The 16,599-nt window shown below is 36.5% G+C and overlaps 3 protein-coding genes across 7 annotated transcripts; 2 read left to right on the top strand and 1 right to left on the bottom strand.

The window, feature by feature from the left end:
• The first annotated feature begins 1,469 nt into the window (after positions 1–1,469).
• Positions 1,470–4,963, top strand: LOC110666461 (hexokinase-2, chloroplastic). Its single transcript, XM_021826952.2, has 9 exons — positions 1,470–1,863; positions 2,038–2,188; positions 2,284–2,466; positions 2,781–2,855; positions 2,943–3,098; positions 3,215–3,310; positions 3,390–3,520; positions 4,129–4,210; positions 4,409–4,963. Exons 1-9 carry the CDS (start codon positions 1,595–1,597, stop codon positions 4,745–4,747), a joined length of 1,482 nt encoding a protein of 493 aa, XP_021682644.2. The 5' UTR covers positions 1,470–1,594; the 3' UTR covers positions 4,748–4,963.
• A 624-nt stretch (positions 4,964–5,587) lies between these two features.
• Positions 5,588–7,863, top strand: LOC110666478 (AP-2 complex subunit sigma). Its single transcript, XM_021826971.2, has 6 exons — positions 5,588–5,750; positions 5,843–5,941; positions 6,045–6,095; positions 6,936–7,109; positions 7,231–7,290; positions 7,582–7,863. The coding sequence occupies exons 1-6, from the start codon at positions 5,748–5,750 to the stop codon at positions 7,621–7,623; spliced, it is 429 nt and encodes a 142-aa protein (XP_021682663.1). The 5' UTR covers positions 5,588–5,747; the 3' UTR covers positions 7,624–7,863.
• A 332-nt stretch (positions 7,864–8,195) lies between these two features.
• LOC110666483 (uncharacterized) lies at positions 8,196–14,213 on the bottom strand. 5 transcript variants are annotated; one of them, XM_021826984.2, is made up of 13 exons: positions 12,942–14,212; positions 12,581–12,726; positions 12,412–12,472; positions 11,626–11,750; positions 11,327–11,534; positions 10,885–11,230; positions 10,704–10,773; positions 10,559–10,619; positions 10,384–10,450; positions 10,231–10,303; positions 9,749–10,096; positions 9,472–9,678; positions 8,196–9,089 (listed from the first exon to the last, which is right to left on the bottom strand). In XM_021826984.2, exons 1-13 carry the CDS (start codon positions 13,033–13,035, stop codon positions 8,715–8,717), a joined length of 2,181 nt encoding a protein of 726 aa, XP_021682676.2. In that variant the 5' UTR covers positions 13,036–14,212; the 3' UTR covers positions 8,196–8,714. The 5 variants fall into 5 exon arrangements, with proteins under 5 accessions (XP_021682676.2, XP_021682680.2, XP_021682697.2 ...); XM_021826988.2 differs by having other exon boundaries at positions 10,384–10,444; XM_021826997.2 differs by having other exon boundaries at positions 8,262–9,089; positions 12,859–13,001.
• Positions 14,214–16,599: the final 2,386 nt, after the last annotated feature.

The raw sequence follows: 16,599 nt of genomic DNA, 5'->3' as shown, positions 1-16,599 counted from the left end.
TAAATCATAATTTTAATTATATAAAGATGCTTGATAGACGTATCAAATTAAGTCTTGGATATATATATATATAAGTTCGATCTCTCTCTACCCATAAGTTTTAAGGCCACATTCTCTTTTATGAATTCTTAGATCGCTAAATTCTTGTGTGTGAATAAAGAATGGTCAAAAGGAAGAAATCAGTTTATTAAATCGAAGAGTCTCTCTCAATTATTAGCATGACTTAATTAAATTCTATATCGGGTACGCTTTCTAAATCTGTGAAAATTTATTTGTTTAAGATTCATTATTAAAAGATGATCGAATCTTATATTTATGATTTATATTATATTTATAATTATTATAATTTATTCAAAATTATTTTATATCATCTCCACAAGACTCATCTTTTCTGCCTGCGAAAACATTTTTATGCGCACACAAACACGGTCCCGAAGCTTGTATTTTTAGATTTCCCCGCCTCTTATTAATTAAGAAATCCTTTTGGGCGCTGGGGCTTTTGTCGTAGAGGGAAAAAAAATTGTGGCTGCATGGCTCGATCTTCTTGCGGGTCCAATCGAATTTATTAAAATTATAATTTTATTTTTACAAATTGATAAAATAAAAAATATTAATTAATTTTTACTGATGATAATTTTTAGCAGTGTAACTACTCCACTCCATTTTCTCACACTTGTGATTAGGTGGGAGACAAACTTCGTCAGTGGACAATGGACACACACCAGTCATGGGTTTCGGGCTTATATAAGTAATGGCCCACCTACTGTTCTAATTACCGCATAAAACAAAAACCCAAGAACAGACAGAAAACCATCTGAATCGGATCCATCCAAAGAGGAACAGAACAGAATACCCAAACATCGTCCTGTCCGCCCCTAAAGTCCCCCAGCTTTGTCCAAACGCTACCTTTGTTCCCTCAAAATAACCAAACCACTAAGCCAATTCAAGAAAATAGAACTGGAAGGCAAACGGTTAGGTAGTTGATCCGTTTGCTAGGAAAATATAATTAATAAAAAAGAAAAGCAGAATGATTTTCATGTTTTAATAGTAGATAATTTATAAGTTAGTTTTTTAAATATAATAAAAATTATAATTTATTATACATTGCCCATATAAATTAAAAAAAAATTATAACAATAATATTATGTAATTTATCATTTACAAAATAATTCTCCATAATCTTTTAATTATATGTTTATAATAATACTAATTTTTTAATTTAATTTAATTTAATTAAAAATTTACTCAATCTAAAAATAATATTAAAATAAAATATCTATAGAAATAATTCTCTCAGGCTCAAATCAGGAAAAAAATTTTCAAATCATGCTGAAATTTTGACTCATAAATTTAACATAATTTAACTTTTTATTTTAAAAATAATATTTATTAAAACTAAATTATTCTTTAATTTTTATCATTATTATTATTATTATAAATCTCGTAACCCAACTGTTGAAACTTTCCCGTCATGAAATAAAGGGGGGGAGGAGCCCTGTTACTATTCACTGTGCTTTCTCAGTCTGTCTCAGCCTCTTAATTTTCTTTTTTTCTATTGTTCTTTTCACGTTCTTTGATCTCACCGTCTACCACAATGTCGGTTAACTCCCTGGCCGTTGGATCATTCTATGTGTCGCGATCTCGGAGCCGGAGGGGTGTTCCTCCCATTAGGATGGCTGTCCGATCTAACATCGTCTCGGTGGCTCCATTCCTGACCAAGTTACAAAGGGACTCTGCAACTCCTTTGCCAGTTTTGCGGTACGTGGCCGACGCCATGACCACTGATATGCGAGCTGGACTTGCCACTGATGGTGGTAGCGATCTAAAGATGATACTGAGCTATGTTGATTGCTTGCCTAGCGGGTATTTCAAATTTCAAAGCTTGAACTTGTTTTTTGTTTAGCTAAGAAATTGTGTGTGAGAGAGAAGTTAAATTCTTGTGCTTTTATTCTTTATATTTTATATTATTTTTTTTATTTATATTGAGATCGTACTTTTCCACTCAGAAAACTAAACAAGTGAAATTTCTATTGAAAGGAATGAGAAAGGATTGTTTTATGCATTGGATCTTGGTGGCACTAATTTCCGGGTTCTGAGAGTGCAATTAGGTGGGAAGCAAGAGCGAGTGATTGCCACTGAATTTGAGCAAGTTTCTATCCCTCAAGAGCTAATGTTTGGTACTTCTGAGGTCTGTTTTTTATGATTTTGGTAGAAATCTTAACTCTTTCGCAAAATTTTGCTTATAGTTTAACTCTTTTAGACTTTTGAATCTTGTTAATACAGGAACTTTTTGATTTTATTGCGTCTGGATTGGCAAATTTTGCTAAAAAAGAAGGTGGGAAATTTCACCTGCCACATGGAAGGATAAGAGAGATTGGATTCACATTTTCTTTCCCTGTGAAGCAAACGTCCATTGACTCTGGCATACTGATCAAGTGGACCAAGGGTTTTGCGGTGTCTGGATCGGTTTGTATATTTCAATTAGTTTTGAAACTACATAAATGGTGCCCATGAAACTGGTAACAAAAAATCCCGAATGAACGAAATAGGAGTAACATGATAAATGGCTTAATTTTGAAATGATATTGCTTTGCAAGATTAAAAACATGTCATTTTTTAATTGGGGTAAAACTCGCGTCTTGAAAGCCTTCTGCTTTTGTTCTACATACATTAACTACATTGCTCTGGGATAATAAGAACTTGGGCACTTGCATTGTAAAGCAATTTGAATGAGTCATAGTTCTTTAATATTGCTGATCTAAACTTGATACTTAATGCAGGCTGGACGAGATGTTGTTGCTTGTCTAAACGAAGCAATGGAAAGGCAAGGATTAGATATGCGGGTGTCTGCCCTGGTATGTTGTTCTCATTCTAGTATCCTCAATAATAAAGTTTATGGGCTGATAGAAGTAACAAAATTTATTGCAAATAATTGAGAATAGGTTAATGATACTGTGGGAACTTTAGCGGGAGCAAGATACTGGGATGATGATGTCATGGTTGCTGTCATTTTGGGTACTGGAACTAATGCTTGCTATGTTGAACGGATAGATGCTATTCCAAAACTACGTGGTCCAGAATCATTTTCTGGAAGAACGGTATGAAAGACTGCGAACTACCCCTCAATCCTCATCTTTTTTTTTTCATCTCCTTATAGCCTTTTCATTTGACTGTTGTCTTGAATCCTTAATTTGATGATATTCACTTGCTTCAGATTGTTAATACTGAATGGGGAGCATTTTCGAATGGTATTCCTTTGACTGAATATGATAGAGATATGGATGCTGCAAGTATCAATCCTGGCGAGCAGGTAAACTTCGGTTGTTGCTGTTTTTTTCACTTTATGATACTGCAAACAATTTATTATGATTTGTTATTTATGTGAACAGATATTTGAGAAGACAATTTCTGGAATGTATCTAGGAGAAATTGCACGACGAGTGTTATTGAAGATGGCTGAAGTAGGTGATATATTTGGAAAATCTGTGCCAGAAAAATTATCCACACCTTCTGCACTCCGGTAACTACATCTTCCTTGTTAAAATTTCCTTCACTTTATTCATGTCATTCAAAGGTTAAAAAACTAGTAAATATGAACCAACAGAATTGGTATCTTGTCGAGTTGTCATCAGCAGGCTGTTGTTGTTTTTTGTCATATCATTACCACAAATAGAAGCTTTCTTCTTATTTTGAATGGCACATTGGTGTTAAATGTAATGCCAATGAAACTCCTAAATCAATAATCTTCCGTCAGATATTTGCTTGTTAAATGCACATCTGTTGCATAACAAAGACCAAGGAATAGAAAGTTTGATTTATATAAAAATTTATCTTCTTAATTCCTGGAATAGACTGTTAGCTAGTTCAGTAAAATGTTTAACCTTTTCTCATGGCTCCATATTCCCTAAACTATTAATTTATAATTCTCTTGTTTATGGATAGTTTTTGTTATATTAAAACCTTAATCTGAAGCTAGTATTGTAAGGAAACTTCAGGTGTTTTGTGTTTTAGTTATTCATTTAAAATTTACATAATAGCGATCTTTTCTCTTCCCCTAATTTTTTCACTCTTCGGTTGAATTATTTTTTTTGCCCCTTGTACTGAAGCATATTCTCATTTGTATATCAGTACCCCAGATCTATGTGCTATGCAGCAGGACAACTCTGATGATCTTCAATCTGTTGGATCAATCCTATACAATGTCGTTGGGGTAATACTAACTCTTCCTAGATGTGTCAAATGATTTGATCTATCTCCCATTATGAGGCTTTTGTTTTGCTATTTATATAGGGGACAAAATACGCATAAAGAAAGATAAAAGGATTTGTGTAAAACTTCAATCTTTTCTCCTAACTTCCATAGGAATTTTATACAATCACTTGAATCTTTATATCCAACTTTGATTTAGGCCGAATCCAGCTTAAGTGCAAGAAAGATTGTGGTAGAGGCTAGTGATGCCATCGTGAAGAGAGGGGGGCACTTAGCTGGTGCTGGAATTGTTGGGATTCTGCAAAAGATGGAGGAGGATTCCAGTGGTCTGATATTTGGAAAGAGAACAGTGGTGGCTATGGATGGTGGCCTGTATGAGCACTACCCTCAGTATAGAAGATACTTAAAAGAAGCTGTGACAGAGCTTCTGGGGTTAGAAATTTCAAAGAACATAGTTATAGAACATTCAAAAGATGGGTCTGGTATTGGAGCTGCTCTCCTGGCTGCAACAAATTCCAAGTATGATCATGACTATTAGGTTAGCCAATGGTCCGAATTGCCAAGAATGCAACTTATTTTTTGTGTAATTAATCAAAGCACATTACTTGGCTTGGTTTCTTTATTGTGTAGTAAAATCAATAATAAAAAGGAGGAGAAAATTTTGGTTTAGGAATTCAGCAGCTTTGTATGTAGAACAACAAATAATTGTGTGAACTAATAATAGATCATTAGTTTAACAAATTTTCAATTTAAAGTTTCGTCACTTCTGAATGAAAATAAATAGACAATTTACATATTTGATCTATTATTATTATTATTATTATTATTATTTTTTTAATCAAAAATAGGGATGGATCACTGATAATTATGGTAATTTTAATAGAATATTTATTTTTATATAATCATAGTCACATCCACTTTATAATTGATGTAGGATCTTGAAAAATTAGCATACACTTAGAATCAATGTAAGATCTCGAAGACGAGACCACTAATAGATGTACATGTCTCAGTTTTTTTTACCGTAGAATCACACACACCAGCTCTTTCAGGTGCAGTGGACTACCATTCAAACAATGATAATATTAATAAAGTCTTTATTTTTTATATAATTCACACTCATATATACTTCATAATTCACAAAGTGGGCTATCATTATCCTATTTTATATCTATGTGGATGAGGTTTAAAAATATTGAATATAAATTTATTAAAAATAAAATAAAAACTAAATATTATTCTATAAATTTAATCCAAGTTGGAAATTAATTTACGCCGTCACGTTTACAGTCAGCTACACACAGGAATGACGTCACAAAAGAAAAAGTAAAACACGTCAACGGAGATGAGCGATTTAGCGTTATTGCACACTATTTATCTGTATGCATTAATCACATGCTAGATTTCACTCTCCGTTTCCCTTTCGAAATTTCAACCTGCACCCCGGAACTGGGTCGAAGAAATAGCCTAGATTTGTAGTATCTGCACATAATTCGCAATCGTTGTTTGATTATTTGTTGTTTGATCTTTCGATAAGAATGGTACTGGTTTCTGAATTATTATGTAAATTCTGCTTTACCATTGTGATTTTTCTTTGCAAAACTAAGATTTTGACCTTTTTTTTTTTTGGCAGATCCGATTCATACTTCTGCAGAACAGGCAGGGAAAGACTCGTCTTGCCAAATATTACGTTCCTCTTGAGGATTCCGAGAAGCACAAAGTCGAATACGAGGTTAACCATCTTATTATATTAATGTTTTTGTCTCCCTATTCGTTTTTATTCAGCTTAATTTGACTGGGATTTTTTTTGTACCTCTATTAATTTCTTTTTGTAGGTTCATCGGCTGGTGGTTAACAGAGATCCCAAGTTCACGAATTTTGTTGAGGTTGGTGATTTCTTAATCTTGTTTGGTTGCTAGAAAAATTTATGATTTAACACAATCAATTTGTTAAAATTTTAACCTTTTGACTTAATTTGGTAGAAGCATCTTGCTAAGGGAACATAGTCCAATTAATTTGCCTGTTGAGATGGAATTTTGTCTATGAAAACCAAAGCGAAGTGAATTAATTAGCTTCTGTCAAAAGTATTTGTGCTATCCTAGGTTGTGTTTTCTACTGGTAATTGTTTCAGAGCTTCATTTTTATGCATATACTTCTGGGGCTGGAACCATTTTTGTGTTGTCTTTACTCCATCGGTAGATATTTTATTTGCTGCTACTTGTTCCTCCAAAGTTTTGAGAATTTTTTCTAGACCAGGGCACGGAGGAGTATTTTAAGACCAAGCCAACCCCTTTGGCGGGGACAGGTTATGCGATGAATGATTTCACTAGTCACTTTGTGTGCATTAATTTGTTTTACTACAAACATCTTGATCTTGAGAATTCCTTAACTTGCCTATTATTACTTTTCTTCTTCATATTCAGATTGGAAATACTGGTACCAGCTTTGCATGGGTTGCATATTAGATGACCGGTTCTTTGTTATATTATGGTGTTTCTTCTAGCTTGAACTGTTCCTATGGCTGACCAGATATCCTCATCCTCATTAAATTAAATTGTTTTGTCCAGTTTGAACTGTTTCTATGGCTAACCAGATATCTTGGTCTTCATTATACTAAATTGTTTTGTCTAGCTTGAACTATTTAAAGTACCTTGTTCTGTCATATTTTTTTGCAAGATCTTCTGAATATTTTTGCCTTCTTTACGGGATAAATATTTTTCTTGCAGTTCCGAACACACAAGATCATCTACAGGCGGTATGCTGGGTTATTTTTCTCACTGTGTGTTGATATAACAGATAATGAATTGGCATATTTAGAGTGCATCCATTTATTTGTGGAGATATTGGATCATTTCTTCAGCAATGTTTGTGAGCTAGATTTGGTATTTAACTTTCACAAGGTTTGTCAACACCCTGATTTTTCTTGTTTACTTGTTGATTTATAGTGCACCTTTCAGAATAGATAAATTTATAACGTATTCTTTGATGCTATCTGTTCTGATTCTCCTGATCTCTTTACAGGTTTATCTGATACTTGATGAATTTATTCTTGCTGGGGAGCTCCAAGAAACAAGCAAGAAGGTGAGCTTTTTCTGTAGATTCTTACACATTTCTGACATATGTGGCTTGTGGAGATTCTAAGCTTTTGATGTTCCTTTTCCCATATCAGCAGTGATGCTCCATTTTTCTTATTTTTGTTTCCTTTTCTGTAGGACATTTTGATGCCAAAAAAAAAGTTGTGATTGTTAACAAATTGAACATTTTTTGAATTCAGTTTTGGCTTTGTCTCTTGCATAGCATTTTTCTTCCGTTTATTTTATGCTGGCGAGAACATTATTCTTGCGCTGAATTGTGCTTTCTTGTACTTTTCAGGCAATAATAGAAAGAATGGGCGAATTGGAGAAGCTCGAGTAGACATCTGATTTGTAGTTGAGAGCATTTAGAGATTTCATTTTTCATTTTCTTATTCTTTTCCCCCACCTTGTTTTGTTCCAGTTCTGCATTTATTTGTTTGCTCACTTGGGACAGCCAGTTCTTCCCTTGTAATATTTGAAAAATTAAAGCCTGAAAATTTCATATGTACATCGCCCTTGGTGTTTGGAACAATGGGGCTAATCATTTATTATCGATGAAAACCTAACTGGATTTCACCTATTATGGCAATCAGGGAGAAAACTTTTTAACAATTAGGTCAGAGGAGAAGGCTTGAAACACATGTAATTGAAATGCTGTTTTATTTATTTATTTATTTTTATCCATAGTGGTGGCGAATGCTAAAATAGTATTAGGTAGCAAAAGCTTATAGTTGAATAATCATGTGAAAAATATTTTAATGAAGACGATGGCGTTGCTAATCCAAGATAGACAAGTAGGCAGATAACAACATTTATTGCATGATCATTAATAGGATTGAATTTTCATAATCTAGAGTTCGAATTTGAGGTGGTTCTCCAGCGAAATGAGGGTATGAGACGGCAATGAAAACGTATGTTAATTAAGTTCTCTTGGGTCCAAAAAAGACCAATGTTTTTTTATGTTCCTTCTCCCTCAAATTCAAATAACTATTTTCGAACTGCTGATCTTGTAAAATACAAGTAGATAAAAATCATACATAAGCAGAAGAGGATTAAGAATGTGTACAAAGGTATTCATACTCAAAGGGAGTATGGGCAAAAGCAAATTTCTATGTTCTGGCAACACTCCGTTTTAAATGAGCTCATAAGAAGATGCTGCAGATTTCTCTATGTAAACCATCCTTGGCAGTAGGCATCTGGTTTCCCAGCTTGCTCTTCTTTCCGTGCTATTTTGATTTCCCAGTTACACCTCAGATCGTTATTTACCTTTTTCGACCATGCCCAAATAAAGCACCTAGTCCTTGACAGAAGTAAAGAATGAAATAATGTTTGCCGTCTGTCCATCGTCCGACTGTAATAGCTCTCTGACCCCATTCCGTTTCACATTTGCTCATTGCAGAGTAATTGCAACGGCAGTACAACACCACCAGCTCAAAACCCAACTCTATTTTCTTCACAAACAGAAGGAATAAGGTGATCTTGCCTCTTCATCCTAGCATGCGACATAGTGATGGCCATGAATTGCTGCTGCTGCTGCTGCTGAGAGGTCTGAGGATACTTGGGGCCTAGTACCTCTAGTGTTGAAGTTGAAGGCGGGATGCAGGGCATCAGACCAGGAGAGTCTTCCCTTCCATTTTTTTGCCAGCTTGGAAATCGAGTCAAGGCTGTTGAAGTTCCAGTATTCCTGTACTGAGCTGCCAATTGGGCAGCCCAAAGCTGCTGCTGCGGCTGCTTTGTCAAGGCCTTGGAACTTGCATGAGGCGCACAATATGGGCTGGTGAGATGGGGGGACAACTGAAGTTTGGCCTACGTTCAAGCATTATAACAAAGAATCAGCAACTTCCCAGTTCCCAGCCTACTATAGATGACTTGGAGTGACTCGTATAATAGAAATGGCAAATTTTGGAGTTTATGATGAGTCAGCAGTGGTAAGCTGCACGCCAAAGAGACTTTCAGCTACTTGCTTGTCATTTTGCATGTAAGATGACAGACTACAACATTTTTTTTTTCCTTGGAGAAAAAAATCCAGCTTATCCCATTATTCCATTGGTGCAATTATTTAAATTGACCCTCTAACCATAGAAAGGATGAATAGCTAAAAAAACATTTTAAAACCACCTCTTTGACAGGTTTTAGTGTTACCTCTTCACATGTACACAAATGCAACTCAGAAAGGAAAGAATAAGACCTGTTGTGCTGCTGCTACTGAAGGCTGATCAGGGTAAGCAGGTGTAAATCTTGTTTGTGACAAAGAGAAAGGCATGAGCGAGGAGGGGTTTTGTGCATAATAAGGAATTTGCACTTGTGCAAATGGTTCCAAACCATTTCCAGTTCCATTAAAACTGTTAATAGGTTCCATCCCACCACCTCCAGACAGGGACAAGAAATTGAAAGCCTGAGAGAGCAAAACTGATCAGACCCAATAAAATCAGAATTATAAACAAATGGAAATGGATGTTACTCACCTGCTTCTGACAGGTGTATACACCAGATGCCAAAGTAGTCTGAGAATGATTTTGGTGTGGTCTTAGGTGTTGAAGAATGTCACTTTTAGAGTCATTTGAATTCTTCCCAACTGCATTAACTATTGAGCTAGCAGATGTAACTCCATTCGAATCATTTCTGACGCCACTCAAGTCATTTATTGTCATAAGTACACCCTGCTTCAATATTTCATGCGGTCTGAGTTGACTAGGAGGCATTGGCAAGCTTTCTTTGCTCTCAGGCATTTGTAAAGCTTGAATGAGACAGCCTATGTAAACATGAGCTGCACACCTCTTCCACAACCTTCTATCAGTTGAAACTTTAGAAACCTGCATTGTTCATGGCCCACCATCAACGGATGCTTGAAAAAGCAAATAGTAATGAACGATATAGTTCAATTTAGAAGTCTCATGCTACCACTAAAGAGCAGGCAAGACAAATAATAACTAGACAACAAGTTCACCTTTCCAGTTGAACCATTTTGGAATGAACCAGGTCTGGTACCAAGCCAAGCAGGTATTTTAGCAGCACAAGATCTGAAACAGCCAAGTCACATGGGAATTGGGAAATGGCAACAACATGATAAACATACAAAGTAAGAATACAAGAAAATTACTGTGACAAAGGACCACGACAAGCACTACTTGACACTGTCGAAGACAATCCTGGCCACAACACTGGACCTTCACATGAAAAAATAAAGTATTTAGCCATTGAAGTTTAGTGATATAATATGATGAAAACTGATACCAGAGATTACAAGTTACAATATCATGCAAGCTAGATTCTACCATTGTTCTTGGATTTGTCAAGGGCATGCTGTTGATCTGGTTGATTTCCAATTGTTGTAGTCTGCAGATCAAAGAGAGCAGAGCCAATATTGAAATCAGCATTTTTCAGTTACAAGCATGTTTTAGACTTTGGAAGTATGATTACCTCTGCCAATGAAATCTCCGTCTTTCTGTCAAGAAACGAAGTTTCTAGTTTTGCAGGCTGCCTTAGTTTACTGTATGATTAAAAAAAAAACACAAAAATAATTAAATGCTCAAAAGACTAAAAATAGTAGTAGCAAAACGGGGTTGAATTCAGGATGCTTGAGCAAAAAAGCAGCACTTACCCAGTATCCTGATGTGGTCCAGGTGGAAAGCAAAAGTTAGCCAAGTTGCAAGGCAGCTTTTGTTCCTCAAGTTTAACCATTGCCTCGTGCAGATTCACTTGAGCAACAGAACTGTCTAATTCTCCATGGAGTCTTTCACCGATGATCAAATCAGATGGTTCTTGAGTGCTTGGTCCATTCAATTCTTGAGTGCTTGGTCCATTCAATTCTTGAGTGCTTGGGCCATTCAATGAATAAACTTTGGTAGTTTCTTCAGCTGATCTTTCTATGTCAGAAGCAGGATTAACATCCTCATCAGTTCTTGATCGGCAAATTAGGTTCAAGTCCTCTTTTATAGTTACAGAATCTGACAAAAGATAAAATTTAGAATACATCCACATTAAAAAAAGCAACAAAATAAACAACTTAATTGACATAGTGGAGGAAGTTAACAAAGATGTACCATCTAATTTGGGTTGATGTCTCTCACTAGCCTCTGGCAAAGCAAAGGAACTTGCTTCTAATGAAGCACTATCCAATTTGTTACGATCAGGGTCAAGGTTGGGGAACATTCCTGCCAAAGCATACAATGTCTCCACAACTTCTTCCTCATCTTTTGTGATTGGTCCACCAACATTCTGCTTCAGGGAATAGTTTGGGGCCCCTTGTTTCTACAAAAGCAAATTTATCTTTACATAAAATGACGAGCTCAATCCAAAAGGAATAAGAAATGAGATTAGCATATTGATAAAACTGACTAACCAAGTTCTGTTTCGGTTTCTTTATCCCAACCCTTTTCGGTGATTTAACACCACTAGTAGAATGGTTCAGCTTCTTTGAATTTGGAAAAGGTGTAGATAAAGATTCTCGATTGCGTTTCTTCATGGCTGTGAATAAAATGTCCACATATCCAAAGCATTAATGCCAATAAAATTATGAAGCACTGATATCCATTTTTCTTTCTTCTTATAAGGGGGAAAAGACTAAAAACCTTTTTTCTGATTCATAGAAAGCTTAAAGTATCTCCCATGGAAAAGTAAGCTTAAGAACAGAAAAGAAGCAAATATTTCAAACACTATATTTATTTGAAAAAGAATCAATACACCATGAAAGTCCATCATAAACATAATAAATAAGATTAGAAAAGATAAGAGACAGAATCTTGCATCCTTAAAAAGAGAGAAAAAGTAAAAAGGCTTCAGTTTTGCTTCAGCTCCAATACAAAATTTACAAAGATAAGGCCCCGACAACCAACCCAACCCACCCCACCCCACCCCACCCCACACCCCCCCAAAAAAAAAAAAAAAAACCCAAACACACACACACACACACACACACACACACACACACACAAGGAAGTGAAACTTCCCCAAAAGACCAACCACCGACTAAACCTTCATTCGAAAACCACAGGCCTCAAAAAAATTAAGCAAAAAATCACAAAACCTCACCGCCTCTTACTTTTTTCTTTCCAAAAGAATGATAAGAATATTAATTAAAAAAACAAAAAAAGACAACTGTTATTTTCTGCTAACTAACAAGCCACACCTGACCGTAGCTTCCGCGGAACAGAAATATGATCACCGCCATTGCAGTCATCAAAAAATTGCTGCAAAATTCGAATAAACACGGGAAAAGAATAGACGTTAATAAATAATCTAGACAAAAATTAGTTAATAAACAACTACCTCTTCATCTGATACAATCATTAACTGACCTTTCTGGGTAGGTTGAATCTCTTAATGGTACCACTACTACGGACAGAAGAAGGAGCTTGTGAAGGAAAGGCCTGTTCTCTATCAGTTAATTCGCAATCCATTTCATAATCGTCCCCGTTGCTTGAAGTTGCTTTACCGTTCGAACCTTCAAATTACAACCCACAGAAATAAACAACAATAAAATCTAAACAGAGCAAAGAAGCGAAACAAAGGATACGAATTATCTCCGAAACTCTTATCATAAAGTTGAACAAGAATATACAGATAAGACATGTACCCAGATGGGAATTTGTTTCTTAGTTCAGCGAAAAAAGGTGAAATTTTCGGGACCAGAAATAAAGGAGAGTGAAGTAAATTCACCAGGAGAGATAAACTTATGTCCAGATTGCTTAATCTGTCGCGAGAACCGACTCGCTCCACGCCTCACGTCTCGACTCTTGTCTGTTTCTATCATCTTAATTATCACAAACTAACAACATGCACCTGTTGAAAACGGCTTCGACGGCTCAGAACCGATCCGAATAAGCCAAACCCAGTTCTTTCCTCTCTCTTTCTCTCCAAATTTGGGCTTCTTCAATGGAAGGGAAGAACGAAAAGTTAGAGGAACCGGTGTTTAAGGATTGACGAAGATGAACCCAACAGGAAGAATAAAGAGAGGAGTTATTTTTTATTTACTTATTAGTTATGAGCGAAATGTAAGGGTGGAGAAAACCGAAAAAGTGGCGTTTGGGTTTTCGTTCCAAAGAAGAGAGAATCAATATAGTTGGCAGATATCTCTCCGCTACTCTCTGTCTCCCCCTCTCCCTCTCTGAGTTTAGAGTGTTGAAAGCTAGGGAAGGATCCCCCCTCTCTCCAGTAGGAGGTGAAGGGATAGAGCAGAGACAAAAACTCAAAAAGCAAACCTAAGAGATTGAGTGAAAGAAAAAAAAAAAAAAAAGAAAAGTAATTCGTTCCTCGTGTTCAGGGAATCAGGTTCTTCGTGAAATAAAGCACGTACAAAGAGAGAAAAAAGAGGAGAGCAAGGGAAAAAAATGCACGCAAAGACACTCCAGAAAGCGCACAAAAGGAGAGAAGGAAAGGAAACGCTCTCTCTCTCTCTCTCTCTCTCTCTCTCTGTGTTACGCCCGTGAATCACCTTGTATTTCTACAAGAGCGATGCCGATCCCACCCATTTAAAAAAGAAATCTTCTGAATTAAAAAGAAAACCCATTAATGAGCACGAATCTTCCTGAACCTAAATTCAATGCACTCTGCTTTACGGAGAGTCGGAGACAGATACACTCTGTTTACTTCTATCAAGCAGATCTTAATCACATCATCCATCACGTCCCAAAAACAGAAACCCCAAAAAACAAAATTTGACTCAGAAATTATCTCAATAACCCAGAAAAACCCAGAGGCTAATTTAACAAGGTCCCTCGTTTTGAGCCCCCCAAAACGCCATTGAAATACCAGCAGAACCTCCAAACTAAGCTTAAAAAACAGAAAGGAAGAATGTAGAAAGCAATAGCCTTCAATTCTTCAAAACTACGGTAGGAAATTCACATTCTAATTTGCACCTGCAGCTCTCTACTCCATTCTCCCCCTCTCTCTCTCTCTCTCCCCAACAGATTCCCATATCCGAAGTTCTCACTATTAAAGAAAAAAAACTCTTTAAGCTGCTTCGCAAAACAGCCACACGGTCATTCTCACGTCATTCCATGTCCAATCACTACTCACACAGCCGTCGATTCCATGTCCAATCTACACGTGTCATCCACGTCGGATCCTTGCGCCGCCTTGTAAAGCTGTCTACACTACACTCTCCCACACCGAATCAAATATTCCGACGCTCGCGATTCACTGTAGCTAACCGGCCCAGTCTCGGCGTTAGATCGTTTCTTTTATAGGAACAGATGGACTCTCCGCCAATGCATCAACGGCTATTATTGCAGAGATATCAGATGATAGCCAGGTGGCAACCATTGTATCCGTACGAGCAATGGGACTGGTCTTCTACACCTCTACATCTATCTCTATTCTCACTGCAAGAAAAAAATATTCTGCACCTTTCCACTCAACCTTTTTTTAATTTCAGAAACTGTGTTTCCTCCACACGCTGATATCTAGTGTTAGTATGCATGCACCTATCAGGGAAACGGGGAAACGGGAGAAGCGATACACGCGCTAGATAGAGAGAGTGATCTCCAGTCATCTGAAAACACTGAAATCTCTTGTCAATTTTTTTTTAAATCAGAGAACACTGGAATCTGCAATCCTAATTCTAGAAAAGTTGGAAATCAAGAGGGAGCGGAATGTGTAAAAACAGAAGATTGGAGAGTTAGGGCCCCCGTCCGGCCGGTCAGCTTTCTGATTGAAATCATTGGTTCCGGTTCTTAAAATTAAGGGTTTGGTTTAATTTCAATTTTTTTGTTTGAATAGCGATTTTTTTTTTCTGAAAATACAAATTCAATTAAGAAAAATTACGTGGGTAGTTCATCCATTACAAACTGATACCAAAGTACACAATCAAAAATAAAATTTCAAACAAGTAATGCCTTTTGAGCCATATAGCGGACAACTTTGTTACTAGTGCGCTTAACAATCGGAAAAACAACCTTGTCAAAGTATGAAATAAAGTGAAGGATATCATGTACCAGATTATCAATGTCAATAGGAATCTCACCTCCTTTAAGGGCATTGAACAGAATCTTTGAATCTCCTTCTATCTCAATGCTTCTTAATCCTCTTTAAAGAGCAAACTGGATCGCATCAAGATAGGCCAAACTCTCTAGGACTAGGGGATTTGAATGGAAGGGATATAACTTACAAAGGCAATCAATAATGCTACCTCTGCTATCCCGAACCACTACACCGATAGCACCTTTGATTGTGTAAGAAGGGCATTTCCGCATTTCCAAAGATTCCATAAAATGAAACAGGCTAGCTATCTAAGATTTAGATCATTCGATTGTGTAACATTGCCAATTAACTGAAGCAAAAAGTCCCAACAGTCCATCATGTTATTGCCCCTAATTATTGTTGGTCTAAGTTGGAGTGGGGAATGTAACCAAATAGCCACTGCATGCGGACAATCTAAGAACAAATGACGAAGTGATTCTTTGGCGTTGCAGAAGCGACACTCCGAAGGGATAATCGATAATCTTTTGTTAACGATGACACTACAAGGAAATTTCTCTTTTAGGAGATTCCAGGGAGAAAAATCGACATCTTCGAAGATAGGAAGATTGCCCAAGTTTTCTTCCATATAGCATCTAGATTTTGTTACGAGGATGGTCCAGGGCCAGCTATGTCATCAAATGAGGAGGCTTGCTGAATTGTTCGAGCAATGTAATAGCCCGATTTACGAGTATTGCCCTTTTCGATCAAAGTGCCAAACAATTTTATCAGCTTATTTGAACAAGCCTACTGGAATAGAAAGGATATTTTGTACTTCTTCTTCTTGAAAATTGCTATGAAGAACTTCCAGGTCCCAATTGTTAGAGTATGTGTTAATCAACTATGATGCCCATACAACATTGGGGTTATGATTTTTCTTCACTAGAGGAGAAGAAGGAAAGCTTTTCGGAATCCAGCAATGCTCTTTACACATAATAGCTTGTCTATCCCCCATTTGCCATCTCATCCCTTTATCCAAAACTTGCCTTCCCTATAAGATGCTTCGCCATCCCCATGAGGGTCTATTGCCCAATTGAGCCCGTAAGAAGGAGGAGTAAGGGAAATATTTCCCTTTAAGCAATCTAGCCAACAGAGAATTAGGATTTGACATGATGCACCATCCCTGCTTAGCTAATAATGCCATATTAAAGCTAATTAAGTTCTTGAAACTTAGTCTTCCTTCAGCTTTTGGATCACACATAGAGTATCAAGAAGCCCAATGAATCTTCCTCTTCTCCTGTTTTTGGCCTTATCAAAAATTAAAAATTGCCATGTCAATTAAACGATAAAAGCTGATAAGGAGATGAAATGATGACATTGCATAGACCGGAATGACAATAATAACTATCTTTATAAGAAC

Source organism: Hevea brasiliensis, chromosome 12 (genome assembly GCF_030052815.1).
Source record: "Hevea brasiliensis isolate MT/VB/25A 57/8 chromosome 12, ASM3005281v1, whole genome shotgun sequence".
In the NCBI taxonomy this organism is placed as follows: Eukaryota; Viridiplantae; Streptophyta; class Magnoliopsida; order Malpighiales; family Euphorbiaceae; genus Hevea; species Hevea brasiliensis.
This window is presented reverse-complemented; position numbering and strand designations above follow the sequence as displayed.

Excerpts from the sequence above, each read along its gene's own strand:
- LOC110666461 (XM_021826952.2), top strand. The coding sequence starts at position 1,595 with ATGTCGGTTAACTCCCTGGCCGTTGGATCATTCTATGTGTCGCGATCT. Across the intron at positions 2,189-2,283 it reads TAATGTTTGGTACTTCTGAG|GAACTTTTTGATTTTATTGC; the intron begins GTCTGTTTTTTA and ends TTGTTAATACAG. Across the intron at positions 2,856-2,942 it reads ATATGCGGGTGTCTGCCCTG|GTTAATGATACTGTGGGAAC; the intron begins GTATGTTGTTCT and ends AATTGAGAATAG.
- LOC110666478 (XM_021826971.2), top strand. Across the intron at positions 5,942-6,044 it reads AGCACAAAGTCGAATACGAG|GTTCATCGGCTGGTGGTTAA; the intron begins GTTAACCATCTT and ends TTCTTTTTGTAG. Across the intron at positions 7,110-7,230 it reads TGGTATTTAACTTTCACAAG|GTTTATCTGATACTTGATGA; the intron begins GTTTGTCAACAC and ends ATCTCTTTACAG.
- LOC110666483 (XM_021826984.2), bottom strand. The coding sequence starts at position 13,035 with ATGATAGAAACAGACAAGAGTCGAGACGTGAGGCGTGGAGCGAGTCGG. Across the intron at positions 12,727-12,941 it reads ACATAAGTTTATCTCTCCTG|GTTCGAACGGTAAAGCAACT; the intron begins GTGAATTTACTT and ends TGTAATTTGAAG. Across the intron at positions 11,751-12,411 it reads TCCGCGGAAGCTACGGTCAG|CCATGAAGAAACGCAATCGA; the intron begins GTGTGGCTTGTT and ends TTTTATTCACAG.